The following is an 18,219-nucleotide window of genomic DNA, read 5'->3' on the forward strand; positions in this document are numbered from 1 at the left end:
GCTGTCTGTCTTATACCACTGCATCTGTCACTATGTTTGAGTATGCATGTGCTGGACATGACAGAGGTGGTGAAAGAGTGAAAGTCATGTGGTGTGTGAGTGTGTGTGTGTGTATGTGTACGGTGGGGGGAGTTGGCATAATGTCACACTGAAGGCTCAGCTCACCATTCAGCGGACGACAGAGGCCCCAAGGAAGAGTCACGGTTAGCAGTGGAGTGTGAGACTAGATGCCTCTTCTTCTCCTATGGTTTCCCATTAAAGGTAAGACACTTATATACTACAATTCTACTTATAAATACAGACCAAATGTTGTCCAGACTATCAAATTAAAATACAAATACTGTACGTACATATTGACACATTGATTGAAGCAGTATCAGTGTGAGCAGAGCTGCTGCAGAGAGGGAGACATGCCACAAAGAACTAAGCATTACAAATTAATTTGATATGAGAATTAAAACTTTCTCTTATGTTGTCCTCAACGCTATGATCGCAATCTTGGAGATGATTAGTGCCTATGTGAGAAACCCTTTCATAATACAGTGTTTGATGTAAAATGCTTTCCTTTAGATATCCATGTGCATCTGCAGATCTGTGCATACAGGAGTCCTTATAGATAATATTACAAAGCCTTGAATGATTAAACAAGTTTTTGGCCCGTAACAGTGTGGCTCTTGTAGGTTTTCCAATCATTTTAAGGGGTTTGATGATTAGGAGTTGCTTGTGTATGAATATTCAACATAATAAAATTATGTATATCTTCATTAAAGATTCATTTCATAACTTCCAAGCAGTAGCTTCAGTTTATATGGACACTTCAAGCTTGTCAACAGGATATAGCAGATTATTCAGCGTATTAGTGATGCATTTTCACATACCATCGACAAGTATGTTTGTTGATATGCATATTTTCAGCAGAATGGGTATAAAAAGAAGTTATATTTTGTTTTGCTCCTCGCTCACACAGCTTGATAACCTCAGCTGTTCAGTACCTGGTCATCTCTTAGGAATTTCCAATGAAGAGCGTTGTCTGTGTCGGACAACACTGCCTCAGTGTCACTGATGTGAAACAGGCATGAAGAATGATAACGCATTCTGTCTGTGCCATCAGATGACTGTGAGACAGCCTCTGCGACAGACAAGATTTCTACATGCCAAAGTCGCGCACTTGATTTTTTAAGGAAGTAACATACAGTATCACAGTACCTGTCTGTACAGTATGAGTGTTAACAATGGAATACTGAGCTTTTGACTTAAAGGGACAGTTCACCTTAAAATAAAAAACACATTTTGTTTTCTTTAACCTGTTGTGCTATTTATCAGTCTAAACTGTTTTGGTGTGAGTTGCTGAGTGTTGGAGATATCAGGTATAGAGATGTTTGCCTTCTTGAATATAATGGGAATAGATGGCACTTGGCTCGTGGTGCTCAAAGCCCCCCCAAAATATAGTCGGGCAGGAGAAATAGGTTCCACTTGCCATTTGTCACTGCTCTGCAGAGGTCCTATCCTAGAGAGAGCACAAGTAATCAAGTCTTCTCACACTGAAAATCACAAGCAACGGACAGGACAAGGGTCAGGAACGTGTTAGGCTCCCCAGGCAATGCTTTATCTGCTCACCTGTGGAGTTCATCTGCAGCAGGCATCATCTGGAGTACTAAGACATGCTTTCTTGCTCCTCTGTGAAGACTGGTGCTCTCCCTTAACTCTCAACAGCATTATTCACACCTCATCAGGTACCTGGTCTGATTTGAGGTCTCCTCACCAATCTGAAACTGACTCATCATGGCTTCATAGACCTCATCCATTTAATAACTATGAGATTAGTGTAAGATAATAAAGTAGCTGCATTTGGCTATTGCAGGAAACAACTGTGAAACTAGCAGAATAGCAGAAGTTATATTGTTATGAGCCTAAAAGCCTAAATAAAGAGTGGTTGTAGTATGTCAATGACCTTTCCATTTGAGTCCTGGTGTCCAAATTATATGAAAAAGTGGGTTCATTATGAAACGTTGCAAAAATCTGCATTTTGTTCCATTAGCATGGACACCAATTCAAGATGGCCGCCAGACGAACCCCATGGGCCATGAGTTGACCTTGGCATCAGGACAACATCTTACCTAGACACCATCAGGGTCCTAACAAAACAGGTTACCAAAAAAATTGCAATGTGGGTGCATGGGAGCCTATTTCTCCTGCTAAACTAATACTATGGAGAAACTTCACAGCATTGTGTCTTCCCAGAAATCTAACCCGGTTAGTCAAGATAATCCACAGACCTTGTCATGAACAGTTTCATGTAGGGACTATTTTCTTTCTAGGCTACCAACTACACCCGTCAACTGCATCACTGTGCAGAAGAAAGTGTGCATACACTGCTAGATCATGCCATTATTGTTTACTTAATGGCTTAATCTTACCCTGTCAAGAGCACAAGCCACCATTTCATGAAAAGATGCACACTTCCTTATTTGTGGTGATACAGTTGGCAGGTGTCATTCAGCAATAAGAAAATAGTTCCTACATGAAACTGCTCACAACAAGGTCATGTTTTCTGGAAAAAGGACATTGCTGTTGAGTTTTTCAAAGTTATTTTTTTAGCGTGCAGCACCACAAGCCAAGTGCCATCTAGTTCCATTATATTAAAGAGACAGCTGATGTCTCAATGGCTGATATCTCCAACAGTCTGCAACTCACACCAAAATAATCAAGTTTGTATTTTTGATTTTGGAGAACCGTCCCTTTCACTTTTACAGCTATTTATGCTATGGTTTTATTAATCTACCAAGTCCTTATTGCTATTCTTTTTGGTGTTCCTCATTTTCTCTTTCGGCCACCTGTTTGTCACCAGAGTAGGTGCTACTGTTTCTCAGGAGCCAGAGCAGCAGGTATAACATCCTGCCAGCTTTACACCATGTCTGTCCCAGAGTCACAAGATAAGAAACTGCTCCTACGCGGCTCTGAGGGCAGAGGCACCAGCCAGCAGTACGGAACTCACCCGTCCTCATCTCAACGCTCCAGAAGTCCACAACATTTTGGCTCTGATGGGAATATTTCACCTGTCAGCACCAGTCTCCGTTATGAGCCACAGGAGTGCACTGAGACAGACTTTCTGCTCCCCAAACATCTCTATGGCAGCTCAAGGTTCAATGAATCCACCAGAATAAAGGATGCAGGTGGCTCCATTGCCCCTGCTGAGTCAGTCTGCTGTGTGGTGCTTCAGATCCTGGTGCCATTTCTGCTGGCTGGACTCGGGACTATCTCTGCTGGGATGCTCCTTGAAGTGGTTCAGGTGAGGAAACAAAGGAGTGGTTTAGTAAGGTCATCATTTCTTGCCTTTTCCAAATGCCTGGAAGCAAAATCAAGGAGACTGTGTATAAAAAAAGCATTCACATTTTGCCAGGAAGTAAAGAACTGAAGAGTTGAAACATGGAAGTTATAAAAGAAACAAAAATTGATTTGACTTTCAAAGTTTGTGTGTTATTTTGAGTGAGCATCAACTTGGCTGAAAACAAAGAGTGTTTGTTGTGTTGGTGTTGACTGTGGTTCATCTTCTATATTAAGTTTAAAACCTTGTTTTTCTGGCAGAACTGGGACGTGTTTCAGGAAATCACAGAGCTCTTCATCCTGGTCCCTGCAGTATTAGGCATGAAGGGGAACCTGGAGATGACTCTAGCCTCCAGACTCTCGACTGCTGTGAGTGTGTGTGCATGTTGACAACCCCCAACCCCTCAACATTTACACACAAGAATTTAATCCTATCACACATACATTGAAAAAGTGACATCATGTCAGTAAACTACTTATGATATGGACACAATTACAAAGAAATATTATGAGGCATAAGTGAGATGTGTTTAGAGCATTTCAGTATAAAACAACACTTAACACTATGCGGTGAAATGGGCAGAGATAGGCAACAGAGTTGTAGTGAATGTGATTAACATAAGAAATTGTTTGACAGGGTAACTACAACCTCTTTCTCAGAATTATATTATTGCCGTCTTGCATCATGGATTTTATGTCCTTGTGTGAAACTCCTCACAGACCTGTGAAGACCATAGCAGCAGATAAACTTACAGTACAATATTCTGCGTGACAAACTGATGCTGACAATAGTCCAACAAAACAAATCATCCTAAATTATGTTTTCCTGGACAAAGACAGATTATAATAATCAAATATTACCATAATTATTGATTGTAGAGCTCAGTTATTCGCCAAAACTATTAAAAACACACTGATAAGCAATGATGTTGCACTAGGTGATCGTAGATGGTTTATGTAACAGGCCTTCTGGGCACAGAAAAAGGAGCCCAGGGGGGTGCCAAGGGGCCCCTCCCGGCCTTCATCTGCATAATGTAACTCAAGTTAACACATGTCAACCAGAGACTCACAATGGCCTCAAAGAGATGCAAAGGAGCTGCAAAAAGACACAGTAACTACAAAAAGAGGAAATACAACCATAAAGTCTGTGTGTCTTCCTCCCAGGTAATAGAGGTGGGGGGCTTTTTGCATATCTGTGCCCAGGGGCCCATTGTCTCATAATGAGCCCATATAGGTGAGACGTGGACATCCTGTGGAAATGAAGTGAACTGCATCACAATATTAAGATTGTAAAAGCACTGTAACTGTTAGTGTGATCACTCTGCCGATAAAAGGTTGAGGCAAACCCAAGTCATCACTGCTGCACTGGTGCATTTTCCAATGGCCATATATCCTAGTGTTGTGATCACTTTATTTCTATATCGTTATTGTGTTGGGTGGGAGATGTGATGATCATGATCTAATCTGTAGCGTTTCATTCACTCACTGTCATTCATCATTATTTCTCCTTCCTCTTTGTCTTTTCACCATTTTCTCCCCTGCATGAGAAATCCTTAAGCCTCTTAAATTTCCTCTGCCCTACTCCAAACAGTTTTTCACCTTAAGAGCTAAGATGCTTTGTGAAAAACTTTTATTTTTGTCAGGAATTTAACTGTAAGGGTAAAACCTTAGAAAAGTCATAATTATACTAATTTTGAAGGAACAAGTCTTTGTACAAAGGAGCTTTTTGAATAGGACCCCAGGTGCCTAAAGTATGGATTAATCCGTGGCTGAAAATAGTCCCGACAAATGCACTATTTACATTTGCTAACAAAAAAAAAACTACAGTGACCAGCTGCTTCAAGCAACTGTTTAGCCTTTCTTTTTTTACATTTGATTAAAGGTAATTTGTGTCCAGTTTCCAAGAATGCATCTTCAGTAGGAACTAATGAGCCGAGTGGCTTGAGTGCCACAGCCGGGTTAGGGAAGTGCGAAAGTAACAAGAGAAACAAGTTTTTGACAGTAAGAAAAATATATAACATCACCACCTTTAAGATCACTATTTTTCTAGGGTCATAGCTTGAAGCAATACAGTGACAAGCGATTTGATTTGTTAATTTCTCAATTTATGTTGTAATCAATTACTTTTTAGTTTACTTCTCACTGTATGTTTGTATGCTTGTCTAATATAAAATTAATGTATTATTTTTAAGCACTGTGTGAGATGTTTGCCAGTCTATGATCAGTTTTATGCTTTTGCTGAATGACATACTCTCTGAACAAAAACGGTGCTAAACAGTACACAAATGCAATGCTTTGGCTTGTAATCATAAGGAAACCTGTCTTGGTGCTATGGCGCCCATTTTTTAAAGGTGCTATACAGCGCCTTTGTCAAATATGGGACCATTGAGGGTGTGATATAGCACTATATTGTTTTAACTTTTTAAGCCTGGGGGCCCTTGAATGATGCCAGATTACCACGGACAAGTTAACAGGTTTCTAAATGATACTTTTACTTCAAATATAAATCATTAATAATCATTACTTTAAAAAAAAAAAAAATCAGGATCTTGTACTAAATTCTTACTGAGAAACACAATATGTTACCATTACAAACCTGAAATATTTCCATGCACATGTAAAAAGCTTGAGAGCTGCTATAATGTTCTCTGGAAATTCACTGCTTGTAGGCTATTTTAATGCACTATTTTTATTATTTCCCCAGTAAACTGAACTAAATAAGCTGAAACACCTGTGGAGACCATTTCAAGAACAATACAGGATCTGTGTTCTGTACTCTTTCTTCAGCTTAGTTTACTTTACTGGGGAAAGAACCAGTAGAGAACCTCTAAAGAACCATAGAGGGGCTTAAAAAGTTCCTTTTGTAACAGCGGTGCTATATTACCTCAATCATAGCCATTTAAGAGGCTCTAGTATTTCTATTCCGGATGAGATCTTTTGTTGTTAGAGCTGGTGTTCAAAGTTCATCCTTGACTTTGGAATCATCAGCTGACAAAAATCATTCAGTTAAAATCCATTTATTAGCTGTTGTGCAGCTTTCAGTCACATGATCTTCATCAGCAAATTGAGATTGCCCAGTTGTCATGGTGTGCGTGTTCAAATGTATTATTGCTAATGAGTTAACACATCTCTGATGTTCACAGGTAAACACAGGAAAATTGGAACCTGCTGATGAAAAGTGGATGTTGATTGCTGGGAACTTGGCACTTAAGCAGGTGCATTATTTTTGTTTGGGAAAAACAACTTTGTGGCTAATTGTGTATGTCTGTATCTTCCAATTAACCATTTCTTTATCAATACCCATTATTCTGCACAATTTTGTGCGATCTACCATGACTTGCAGATATTTCTATACAACTTGTATTTAACAGCTACAAGCCACAGTGCTCGGCCTGCTGGCCTCTTTGATGGCGACTCTGTTGGGCTGGATGGCAGAGGGAAAGATGCCCTTACAGCACGTAATGCTCCTGTGTTCATCCAGCGTTTCTACCTCCTTCATTGCTTCATTGCTGCAAGGTAACAACACAACCTGCCGTCACCTTTAACTGCTGTTCTCAGACGGGTGCACCACACTCCAGCACACATCATCCTCATATCTGTTTGTACCTGATGACATCCAAGTTTCTCCCTCTCTGCTTCACCCTTGACCTCAGGAGTCGATTAAGCTTAATTATTCATCCTCTATAAATGTTCAGGTGCTGACTCCTGAGTTTCCGTGGAATCCATTATATCCTTGCTCTGTTTTGGGCCAGCTTCACACATCCTATCATTCTTCACTGCAGTTTCTGTACAGTGCTACAAACTGTACCAATTAATACTTTGTTTTTTTAAGCTCCCTCAGAGTTATTCTTTGACCTATTTTCTTGGCAAACACCCCTAAATACCCCCCAAAAAGCACTTTATCAGGAAATAGTGCTCTTGTTTTTTTTCTATGAGCTGCTCTGCATGATGAAAATTATTCTAGAAATAGAAGTATGAACAGAAGGACTGCGGCAAGGTGCGTCCAAGCCATTTAAATCAATTCTGCATGGTGTTTGCCACTTTTGGCTGCAGAATGTCTTCTGATCAACATGCAATTTGAATTTCAGGCACAAACTGATTTTGACAGGCTCAGTGCCACAGAGGCAGATGTGTGGCTACATGCACAAGACGTACCCCTAGGTCCTAGTTTCCTTCTCTTTTTGCTCCCTTTTTTCTTTATAATTAAAACTTTACAATTTTACTGAAATTAAGAGTCCAGATCCATTCTAGCTCCATTCATGTTGAAATTAAACATGGTTATCAGCTCTTTCTGACAGCATAAATACCTTCAGGACTGATCACAGGTCACTTTACAGATTAAGAGCTTAACCTTGTTTTTAACCTCTGCAGGTATTATCATGGTGGGAGTGATCATTGGGTCCAAGAGGTTCGGAATCAACCCTGACAATGTGGCCACACCCATGGCTGCCAGCTTTGGGGATCTCATCACTCTTGCCTTGCTGGCCTGCTTCAGTTACTGGTTCTACTCCCTCATAGGTAAAGAGAGACAAGGACAACAAGACACTCTGGTAGGCACACACACACGAGAACCACGGATCGATTGCTGAACGAGTCTACCAGGCACAGGCACAGGTGCCCCACTGGCCATCACCTGCAAAATGTCACTCAAATTAAGATGTATCGAACAGGAAGAGACATAAAAAGATCACAAAGAGATGCTAAGGAACTGCAAAAAGACACAGAATGATTAAAAACGTGCAAATCAACCACAAGGATACACAGAATGACTATAAAGTGGCAAAAGATGACCAAAAATGCACAAAATTACCTCAGTAAGAAACAACATTACATAAACAGCTACAAAAAGACACAAAATGACCAAAAATAGACCAGAAATGACTGTAAAGAGACACAAAACAGGCAAAAAAGAACACAAAACTACCTCAAAGAGAAACAAAATTACCTAAAACAGAGCCTAATGACTACAAAAAGATACAGAACAACCACAAAGAGACACAAACCCACTAAAAGGTGAACATGCACAACCACCACAAAGTCTATAGGAGAGGTGGTGGGACTCTTTGACCACAACAGTGTGAACAGCAGGGCTTGTAATTTCAATTTACAGCCAACAGATGGTACTCATGGTGCTATAACTAACACATTCATGAAGATCAGAAACCTCACACAAGTTCAGACTGATTCCAGGTTGAAAATAAAGATATACAGTACAGGCCAAAAGTTTGGACACACCTTCTCATTCAATGCGTTTTCTTTATTTTCATGACTATTTACATTGTAGATTCTCATTGAAGGCATCAAAACTATGAATGAACACATGTGGAGTTATGTACTTAACAAAAAAAGGTGAAATAACTGAAAACATGTTTTATATTCTAGTTTCTTCAAAATAGCCACCCTTTGCTCTGATTACTGCTTTGCACACTCTTGGCATTCTCTCCATGAGCTTCAAGAGGTAGTCACCTGAAATGGTTTCCACTTCACAGGTGTGCCTTATCAGGGTTAATTAGTGGAATTTCTTGCTTTATCAATGGGGTTGGGACCATCAGTTGTGTTGTGCAGAAGTCAGGTTAATACACAGCCAACAGCCCTATTGGACAACTGTTAAAATTCATATTATGGCAAGAACCAATCAGCTAACTAAAGAAAAACGAGTGGCCATCATTACTTTAAGAAATGAAGGTCAGTCAGTCCGGAAAATTGCAAAAACTTTAAATGTGTCCCCAAGTGGAGTCGCAAAAACCATCAAGCGCTACAACGAAACTGGCACACATGAGGACCGACCCAGGAAAGGAAGACCAAGAGTCACCTCTGCTTCTGAGGATAAGTTCATCCGAGTCACCAGCCTCAGAAATCGCAAGTTAACAGCAGCTCAGATCAGAGACCAGATGAATGCCACACAGAGTTCTAGCAGCAGACCCATCTCTAGAACAACTGTTAAGAGGAGACTGCGCCAATCAGGCCTTCATGGTCAAATAGCTGCTAGGAAACCACTGCTAAGGAGAGGCAACAAGCAGAAGAGATTTGTTTGGGCCAAGAAACACAAGGAATGGACATTAGACCAGTGGAAATCTGTGCTTTGGTCTGATGAGTCCAAATTTGAGATCTTTGGTTCCAACCGCCGTGTCTTTGTGAGACGCAGAAAAGGTGAACGGATGGATTCCACATGCCTGGTTCCCACTGTGAAGCATGGAGGAGGAGGTGTGATGGTGTGGGGGTGTTTTGCTGGTGACACTGTTGGGGATTTATTCAAAATTGAAGGCACACTGAACCAGCATGGCTACCACAGCATCCTGCAGCGACATGCCATCCCATCCGGTTTGCGTTTAGTTGGACGATCATTAATTTTTCAACAGGACAATGACCCCAAACACACCTCCAGGCTGTGTAAGGGCTATTTGACCAAGAAGGAGAGTGATGGAGTGCTGCGGCAGATGACCTGGCCTCCACAGTCACCGGACCTGAACCCAATCGAGATGGTTTGGGGTGAGCTGGACCGCAGAGTGAAGGCAAAGGGGCCAACAAGTGCTAAACACCTCTGGGAACTCCTTCAAGACTGTTGGAAAACCATTTCAGGTGACTACCTCTTGAAGCTCATGGAGAGAATGCCAAGAGTGTGCAAAGCAGTAATCAGAGCAAAGGGTGGCTATTTTGAAGAAACTAGAATATAAAACATGTTTTCAGTTATTTCACCTTTTTTGTTAAGTACATAACTCCACATGTGTTCATTCATAGTTTTGATGCCTTCAGTGAGAATCTACAATGTAAATAGTCATGAAAATAAAGAAAACGCATTGAATGAGAAGGTGTGTCCAAACTTTTGGCCTGTACTGTATATTATGACCTTTTCTCTTGACAGATCTGTATCCCTACGTGTTGTACCTGGTGGATATGTTATTTGTGTGCCTGATTCCTGTCTGGATATTCATCTCCCTCAAACATCCAGCCAGTCGCATCCTGCTCCGCACAGGCTGGGAACCAATTATCACAGCGATGGTCATCAGCAGGTACTCACCTCAGTCTCTAAACTGACTTCTTCAAAAGCATGCGCATGTATTCACACTGCTTGAACTCTGTACATTTAAATGTGCTGTGTTTATAAATTTAGTAAATTTAATGTTTTTCCTTGGCATTAAAAGGTCCAGTCCCCCAGTCATCTCCATCCCATCACTGTTTGTCAAAATACAGATTTTTACAATGGCGATTTATGTCTTGTTTTTTTGTTTATTAGTATTGGAGGAGTTATTCTGGACAAAGCTGTGACAGATCCAAACCTGGCAGGAATTATAGTTTATGCTCCAGTTATAAATGGTGAGTTGTCCTCTTATAAAAGTGAATTTATTGGCTACTTCTTTTTGCAAAGATAATAATAATAATAATAATAAACTTTATTTATAGAGCACCTTTCATGCACGAATGCAGCCCAAAGTGCTTGAACAAAGCAATATCAGAAACAACAAAACAACAACAGTTAAAAACAACACATCAGTTTAAAAAACATCAACAAAACAAAACAATAACAGTGATAAAAAATAAAATAAAATCAACCTGTATTAAAAGCCAAATTAAAAAGATAGGTTTTCAATTTCTTTTTAAAAATAGCTAAGGAGTCTGCCATTCTCAGATCTAAAGGGAGAGTGTTCCATAGTTTAGGGCCATAAAAACAAAAAGCAGCTTCACCGGTTCTCTTGTGGGACACCTTGGGAACAACTAAAAGACAGGCAGTGGAGGATCTGAGAGTTCTTGTTGGGGCATAAGAAGAAAGGCAATTGCTGATATAAGACGGTGCTAAATTATTTAAGGCCTTATAAGTGAGTAACAGAACTTTAAAATCAATCTTAAAAGAAACAGGCAACCAGTGCAATGATGCAAGCTGAGGACTAATGTGATCTTTTTTTTTTGTATTTGTTAAAATCCTGGCTGCAGCGTTCTGACTGACTTGTAGTTTCTTCAGTGACTTTCTAGGGAGACCAGTTAAAAGGGAATTGCAGTAGTCCAAACGGCTAGCGATAAAAGCATGTACAAGTATTTCAGCATCATCCTGAGTTAAAAAAGGTCTAATTTTGGCAATGTTTCTAAGGTGAAAAAATGATGTTTTTGCAATTCTGTTAAAATGGCGACTAAAATTAAGATCAGAGTCTAAAATCACTCCTAGGCTTGTAACATGTGATTTAATCTGCTGGGACAGACTGCCAAACTTTGACTGAAGGTTCTGCCTTTCTTCTAGTGGACCAACAAGTAAAATCCCTGTTTTCTGCTCGTTTAGCTTTTAAAAAAAATTGTTCACTCAGATGTTAATATCTGTAAGACAGGAAAAAAGACTGTTTAACGCACTAGGGTCTCCTGATGAAACAGAGATATATAATTGCACATCATCTGCATAACAATGATAATGTACATTATGAAGACTAATTATTTTACCTAGAGGGAGCATATATAAAGAAAAGAGGATCAGACCAAGGATGCTCCCCTGAGGTACACCATACTCAACATCAAATGTCTGTGATACAGAATCAAGATGAAGATCTAAAAAAACATTTCAATTAACAGTCATGGATAAAACTTTAAGCTACACCTCGCCTCAGAGTACTTAACCATTTTTCCATTGCGACATACACTCCCTGTTGTCACCGCACTCCCCATGTAGTGTAAGAATAAGCTTTAACTGCATAGAGTGATTGAAATCATAAATCAGTAGATATACACTGGCATAAGGTGATTAAGTTTGAAAATGCCTGTTGAAGTTAATATCCCTGCTTACGCATTGTTTTTATGTAATCATGTATTGTACTCACACACACTCTGTCCTATGTTGCATAAAGACATGTGGAACTAAAGTAAGGAGTGCCTAGAGCTACCAGTGTTAATGTATAACCAGTGTTTCTGAGTTAATGTGCACTCAGTGTTAATGTATAGCCAGTGCCAGCATCTCGGCCATCTGTAGGGGCCTCTCAGCTATTTTTATAGGCTTGGATTTGGACACCAATATGTCTCACATCCAGATGGCGTGGAAAGAATACACCAATAGGATTGGACTCAACCAAAAGGGAAAAACGTGCCACCAATGTGTTCGGGCTTAAGTGAGCAGGATTAAGGGAAAAAAGGTAGAGATTCAGCAGAATCTTCACCAGCATAAAAGAAAGCGCACAGAGAGTGAAACTTCAGTCCTGCTCTGGAGATTGACTCATTGAGTTGTATGTGTTGTTGCCTGTGAACACATTAAACTCGGTTGCACCTGATTCTAAGTGTCTCCAGTGGTTTTCTCAACATTAGCTATTTGATTCTAAGATACTTATTTGAGTAGAAGGCGAGTCCAACCAAATAGTTGAAGATAAGGTCGGGAGCCATCAGGCCCAGCTCCAGGCACCGAATTCTGCTTCATCACCCACCACCATGGGACTCTCCGGTGGATCCGCAGAAATGTCACCTCTCCTCCATTTCGAGATACTTGTTACTCTGTAGGGCCCTAAAATACCTTTAGCTGACTTCACCAAGATGAACTGAACAAATACTTTGACATTTCTGTTTAAAGTTGCAATTGAAAACACAGCAAAATCTGTAGTGGACAGCCTGTCGATTGTGTGTACATATGTGTACGCTCTGTATCTGTGTCAAAATGACCTGTAGTAGAATTTACAAAGAATGAACATTTAAAAATGACTACTGCTACTACTACTAAAAACCTTTATGTAAAATTTAAAGAAGTTTGTCTGTTTATGGGATGCTCATCAGATGTCTGTGCCCCAGGTAACTGGTTCCCAGCTGGGGGTCCTGACCCCCACTAGGGGCCCCTAAAGGCTCACAGGGGGTTACGAGGCCTTTATGACTTTAAGTGGTGTAAGAAGATAAGAGATAAGATGAGATAAGATAAGATAATCCTGTATTCATCCCACTGCGGAGAAATTTGCAACATTACAGCAACAAAGAGATAGTTCAAACAGGAAGCATCAGTAAAAAAGTAAAACACAAAGCAATGTTCTCCCCGTGTCAGCGTGGGTTCTCTCCGGGCACTCCGGCTTCCTCCCACAGTCCAAAGACATGCAGATTGGGGACTAGGTTAATTGGTAACTCTAAATTGTCCGTAGGTGTGAATGTGAGTGTGAATGGTTGTCTGTCTCTATGTGTCAGCCCTGTGATAGTCTGGCGACCTGTCCAGGGTGTACCCTGCCTCTCGCCCGATGTCAGCTGGGATAGGCTCCAGCCCCCCCGTGACCCTCAAGAGGATGAAGCGGTTAGAAGATGAATGAATGAATGAATGAATATATAAATGTGTAAAGCAATTTAACTGTATAAAAACAACAGTATGAAAACACAAAACAATATAGTAAGGAAGCTTAAAAAAGAAGCAGACTATAATAAAAAGACAGACTGAATGACTGATTTTACATTATTATCTATACATTATTATAGATATTGCACAGTTTAACAATAATGATAATGCACCTGAGTAACTGATTGTAAGCAGTAAAAAAATAAAAGCAAGATATACTACTACTACTACTAATAATAATAATTATTATTATAATAACAATAATAATAATAACTAGTCCATACCCATTGCGTGCACAGTTGCCCATGTACAGTTTCACATGGTGTGTGTTTGGGATACAGGTTATATGAAATTGCAGATGAAATAGTCAACTAAACCCATTAAGAAGAGCAATGTATTCAGACAGAGTTTTTGTGAATGTGAAAGTATGATTGCTTTATTGAAAGTACAGTAGTACCATTGCAAATAGTGGGATAGTTAGTGGGCTAAAACTGTACATTAGTAGTTGAGTGTTTATATGTTGTACTGACTTAAAAGTGGGGCGCACTGGTAGCTCACATGGGAAAGGTGCGGCTAGCCCTTGTTGCAGCAGCATACCATTCCATGCCTTAGTCATACCAAAAATTAGAAAAAAAAAACAAAAAACATTTGGCCACAGGGGCAGCCATAGCGATCGGTCGCATTTTAGCCATTTTTAAGCATTTTTTCTGTTGTTATAGCACCACCCAGTTGCCAATTAGAGTTAAATTTCTCCAGTCACCTTGAGGCGTCCTGTTCTACATATCTACCAAGTTTAGTAAAAATTGTTATGGCGGTTAGGCCTAGATAAGAAATAAGCTCTCTAGCGCCCCCATTTTGTTTGATGGGGTCAATAATGGAGGGGTCCCCTCAGATTATGTGTGGTCATATGCCTACAAAGTTGCGTGGTGATCAGTGAAACCCTTGAGATGTTATACACCTTTATGTGATGAGCCACGCCCTCCGCAATATTCATTGCCTTATAGAAGTTCAGTTTTAGTAAGTTTTCCAACTTTTGCCAAGAGGGAACTTTAGATATTGGTCCCTAGATTATGTTCACCGAGTTTCATGCAGATCGGTCAAACTTCCTAGGAAGAGATCGATTTCAAGTGTTTTTCAAAAAATTCAAAATGGCGGAAAATCTATGCAACTGGAAGTTATGGGTTCTTGAGTCAATTTTTTCCTCATGAGGAGAGGCATCTCTGTGCAAAGTTTCATGTCTCTTCGACATATGGGGCATGAGATATGCCCATTCAAAGTTTGCAATTTCAATCGATTGCTATAGCGCCCCCCTTTGGCCAATTGATGTAATATTGCTCCATTCGCATCCTCCCATGACCCTCTACCACTGTGCCAAATTTCTCATGGATTGACCAAGTCAGTGAGGAGAAAAACATGGAACAGACACAGACACACAGACACACACACAGACAGAGTTTTCGTCATTATATAGTAAGATTCAAGATATTAATTTAAAAAAATCTCACAGGATGAGGGCATGGTGAGGACCTGAACACAAGCTACATTCACAGAGCCCAGGTGCATGTTTAAATTCAGTAAAGGGAAACTCTGCCAGTTTTACTCTTCAAAGTCTGTTTACAGTTCCAGGGAGTACTGTGTGTAGAAAAAGTTGATTGCTTCCTTTTGTGGCTTTAGCGCAGCTCTGTGAAGTCTACTGAATTCCTTCCTTTTCTTTCCAAATCAGGTATTGGAGGAAACCTCGTCTCCATACAGGCCAGTCGCATTTCTACTAATTTGCATTTGAATTACCCACCCAGAGAGGTTCCCGAAGATCGTAAAGGCTGCTTCAACCCCTGCCGCACTTTCTTTGGCTCAGGTAACGATCCAATGGTCAAAGTATTTAAATAAAAACAGCCAGTTGTCCCTTCACCTGATAAACACACACCACACAATACACCCAGTGTGATGTTCAGCTTTGTCCTGGCAGGAGCGAACCATCGATCTGCTCAGATTCTGCTTTTGTTGGTGATCCCTGGTCAGCTCATCTTCTTATACACTATTCACCTGATGAAAGGAGCCAACACATTGCCCAGTCCTCTCCTGACTGTCGTCTTCTTGGCTGCATCTGTGATTCAGGTGGGTCACACCACATGTGGGGTAATTTTTCCTCTGCATCACTTCATCAGTGTTTTACAATATCACTCGTGTCTGTCTCTTAGGTCTTCACCCTGCTTTGTATAGCCGACTGTATGGTCCACTGTCTGTGGCGTAGGGGTAGAGACCCTGACAGTTACGCAATACCCTACCTCACCGCCCTTGGAGACTTACTGGGGACCGCTCTCCTCTCTCTTGCCTTTGTGCTGCTGTGGTGCATTGGAGATTCGGGCAGTGTGTAAGTTTGAAACAGGAAAAGACTTGAGGACGAACAAAGGAGCCTAGATCTTAGCCAGCTCTACAGTTTCCTGGCTTACAAGATGTTTACTAATGCACGAGGAAATAACACCCCCCCCCCCGGTGGAGAAAAAAGGCAGAAGGACATATTCCTTTAGTTTCTTCTCATAGATTTCTCAACATAAATTCCCAATGCATAATAACCCCTCAAGAAATCAAATGGGCAGACACCTCAGAGTCAACACAGCTTTCCTCATACGGCTGGGCTGTCTCCATCTCCCAGGGGACCAAGGTCATAGGAGATATGCTGTACTCTGCTTACTTCACAGACTGTCTCCCCTTAGAATGCACTGCATGTGACCTGAGTGATATACAACGTGACTTAGGCCCCAATCACACCAAGAGGCGTCGCTACACATGCGGCCGCTTCAAAAACACCTAATCATCACACATTTATCACCTGTAATCTCCCCCGAGCCCCATTTCTCTCTGTCTCAGAGACAGAGGCCTACATGAGATATGGTGGGACCCCAAATGAATGAGGATATGAAAACAATACTTTTTAGGCAAGGAGAGGCAGCTTTATGAGTATAGCACATTTCATACACCAGGGCAATTCAAAGTGCTTTACAGAGCAATAAAATACAAAACATAATAAAGGATACAGATTTACAATAAAAGAGTGCAGAGAAAGAAATTTAATTAAATCAATTTATAATAAATGAAGTAAAATTAGCGACAAAATGATTCACAATTTTAAAAATTAACCATTAAAAATAGCACAAAGTGCAGACAAGAGGTGCAAAGATATCAAGATTATTTAAGATTATTTAAATTCAAGTTTAAAAATGAGGTTGCAGTCATTACAGGGTGGAGTAGGCAGTGTAAAGAAGGAACGTTTATAGCTTTGACTTAAAAGTGTTCAGAGTTGGGGCTTATCTAACATCATCTGGGAGGTATTCCGTTTGTGGTGCATGATAAGAAAACGCTGCTTCTCCATGTTTTGTCCTGACACTTGGGATGGTCTGTAGGCCGTCCCCAGATGTCTTCAGGGTCCTAAAAGGTTCATATGAGATATATTTGGGCGCTGAGACACAGAGTGATTTTATACACAAGCAGCACGATTTTGAAATCAATTAGGTAACTAAAGCCCTCAAACATCCCTTTTCATCAAGGAATTGTTACAGTAAGACCCTGACATACTAGGGGTTGCAACGGTTTGAGAATTTCATGGTACAATAACCGTCTTGTCTCAGAAAATATCACGGTTTCACGGTATCGTGATACTACAGAATTTATATTATTATCAATGAGAATGACATCTAAAAGAATGAAAATAGAAGAGTTACTTTACTATAACTGAGACTTGAAACCATTTTGTTAATGGAAATATGTGTAAAAAGTCTCCCCTTTGAAAATAACTAAAGTAAAGGGGAGATTTTCCGTCTAGTAGCATTTGGTTTTTCATCAGTATTTTCGCACACTGGGCCAAGTGTGACATTGACGAGCGGAAGGATTCAGCGCCTTGAGCTGAAAAGTAAAGAATATTTAAAATTTTATGAACATATAAAAATTGTTATAAAAACACCAGTCAAGAGAGCAGCACACACCAGGTGCACTGTGCAACAGGAAGTCAATGGTTCTGCTGGCGGCACATTTCTAGCAATGTGTGTCGGTGTGATTAGGGCCTAAGGTTAGCTTTGGTAGACATAGTTTCTTGTTTAGGACCCAATATCCAATACAGTTCTCACATATATATAGCTGGGTGAAGAATAACCTTATTTTACACCAATAAAAAACATATCCTTATATGGTCGTGCTCTATAAGTTGTTATTCACAATATATTTGTGTCTGGTCAAGCAATATGCTATTCAGCTGTCAAGTATGTCCTGAGTAATCATGTTTTCATTTTTGGTATTGTATTTCTCTGTTATTGTCTTACAGGAGGCAGACATTAAACACTGTGCGAGTTATATTTTATATTATATTCCAAAAACACATCAGACATTATAAAAAAAATAAATGATAAACCTTGATCATGAAATGACTATGTATATTTCTCACACCGTGGCACTTACTCTGATAATGGAGATGGCTTTGTCGTGAAAGTGTAAAGGCGCTGACACACCAAGTTGACGGTTAACCATTGTTCAATGTTGGGCTGGTGCTGAGCATCTGTTGCTCTAGTCTTTGGGGTGTGTCCTGCACAACTGGTCCTTGTCTGCCCTCGCTGGCATTTTTTTCAGCCAAT

General features: G+C 40.3%; 1 protein-coding gene across 2 annotated transcripts; it reads left to right on the top strand.

Moving 5' to 3' along the window:
• Window positions 1-179: 179 nt before the first annotated feature.
• On the top strand, window positions 180-18,012 carry slc41a2a (solute carrier family 41 member 2a). Of its 2 annotated transcripts, none has more exons than XM_033634683.2 (11): window positions 180-261; window positions 2,849-3,289; window positions 3,586-3,693; window positions 6,468-6,539; window positions 6,696-6,840; window positions 7,696-7,842; window positions 10,187-10,334; window positions 10,559-10,638; window positions 15,321-15,452; window positions 15,564-15,712; window positions 15,796-18,012. In XM_033634683.2, exons 2-11 carry the CDS (start codon window positions 2,912-2,914, stop codon window positions 15,970-15,972), a joined length of 1,536 nt encoding a protein of 511 aa, XP_033490574.1. In that variant the 5' UTR covers window positions 180-261; window positions 2,849-2,911; the 3' UTR covers window positions 15,973-18,012. The 2 variants fall into 2 exon arrangements, with proteins under 2 accessions (XP_033490574.1, XP_078024176.1); XM_078168050.1 differs by having other exon boundaries at window positions 2,854-3,289.
• The last annotated feature ends 207 nt before the right edge of the window (window positions 18,013-18,219 follow it).

This window comes from Epinephelus lanceolatus, chromosome 5 (genome assembly GCF_041903045.1).
Source record: "Epinephelus lanceolatus isolate andai-2023 chromosome 5, ASM4190304v1, whole genome shotgun sequence".
Lineage (NCBI taxonomy): Eukaryota > Metazoa > Chordata > Actinopteri > Perciformes > Serranidae > Epinephelus > Epinephelus lanceolatus.

Coding starts and splice junctions, on each gene's coding strand:
- slc41a2a (XM_033634683.2), top strand. CDS start 2,912: ATGTCTGTCCCAGAGTCACAAGATAAGAAACTGCTCCTACGCGGCTCT. Junction 6,540..6,695: donor GGAACTTGGCACTTAAGCAG/GTGCATTATTTT, acceptor TGTATTTAACAG/CTACAAGCCACAGTGCTCGG. Junction 6,841..7,695: donor CATTGCTTCATTGCTGCAAG/GTAACAACACAA, acceptor TAACCTCTGCAG/GTATTATCATGGTGGGAGTG.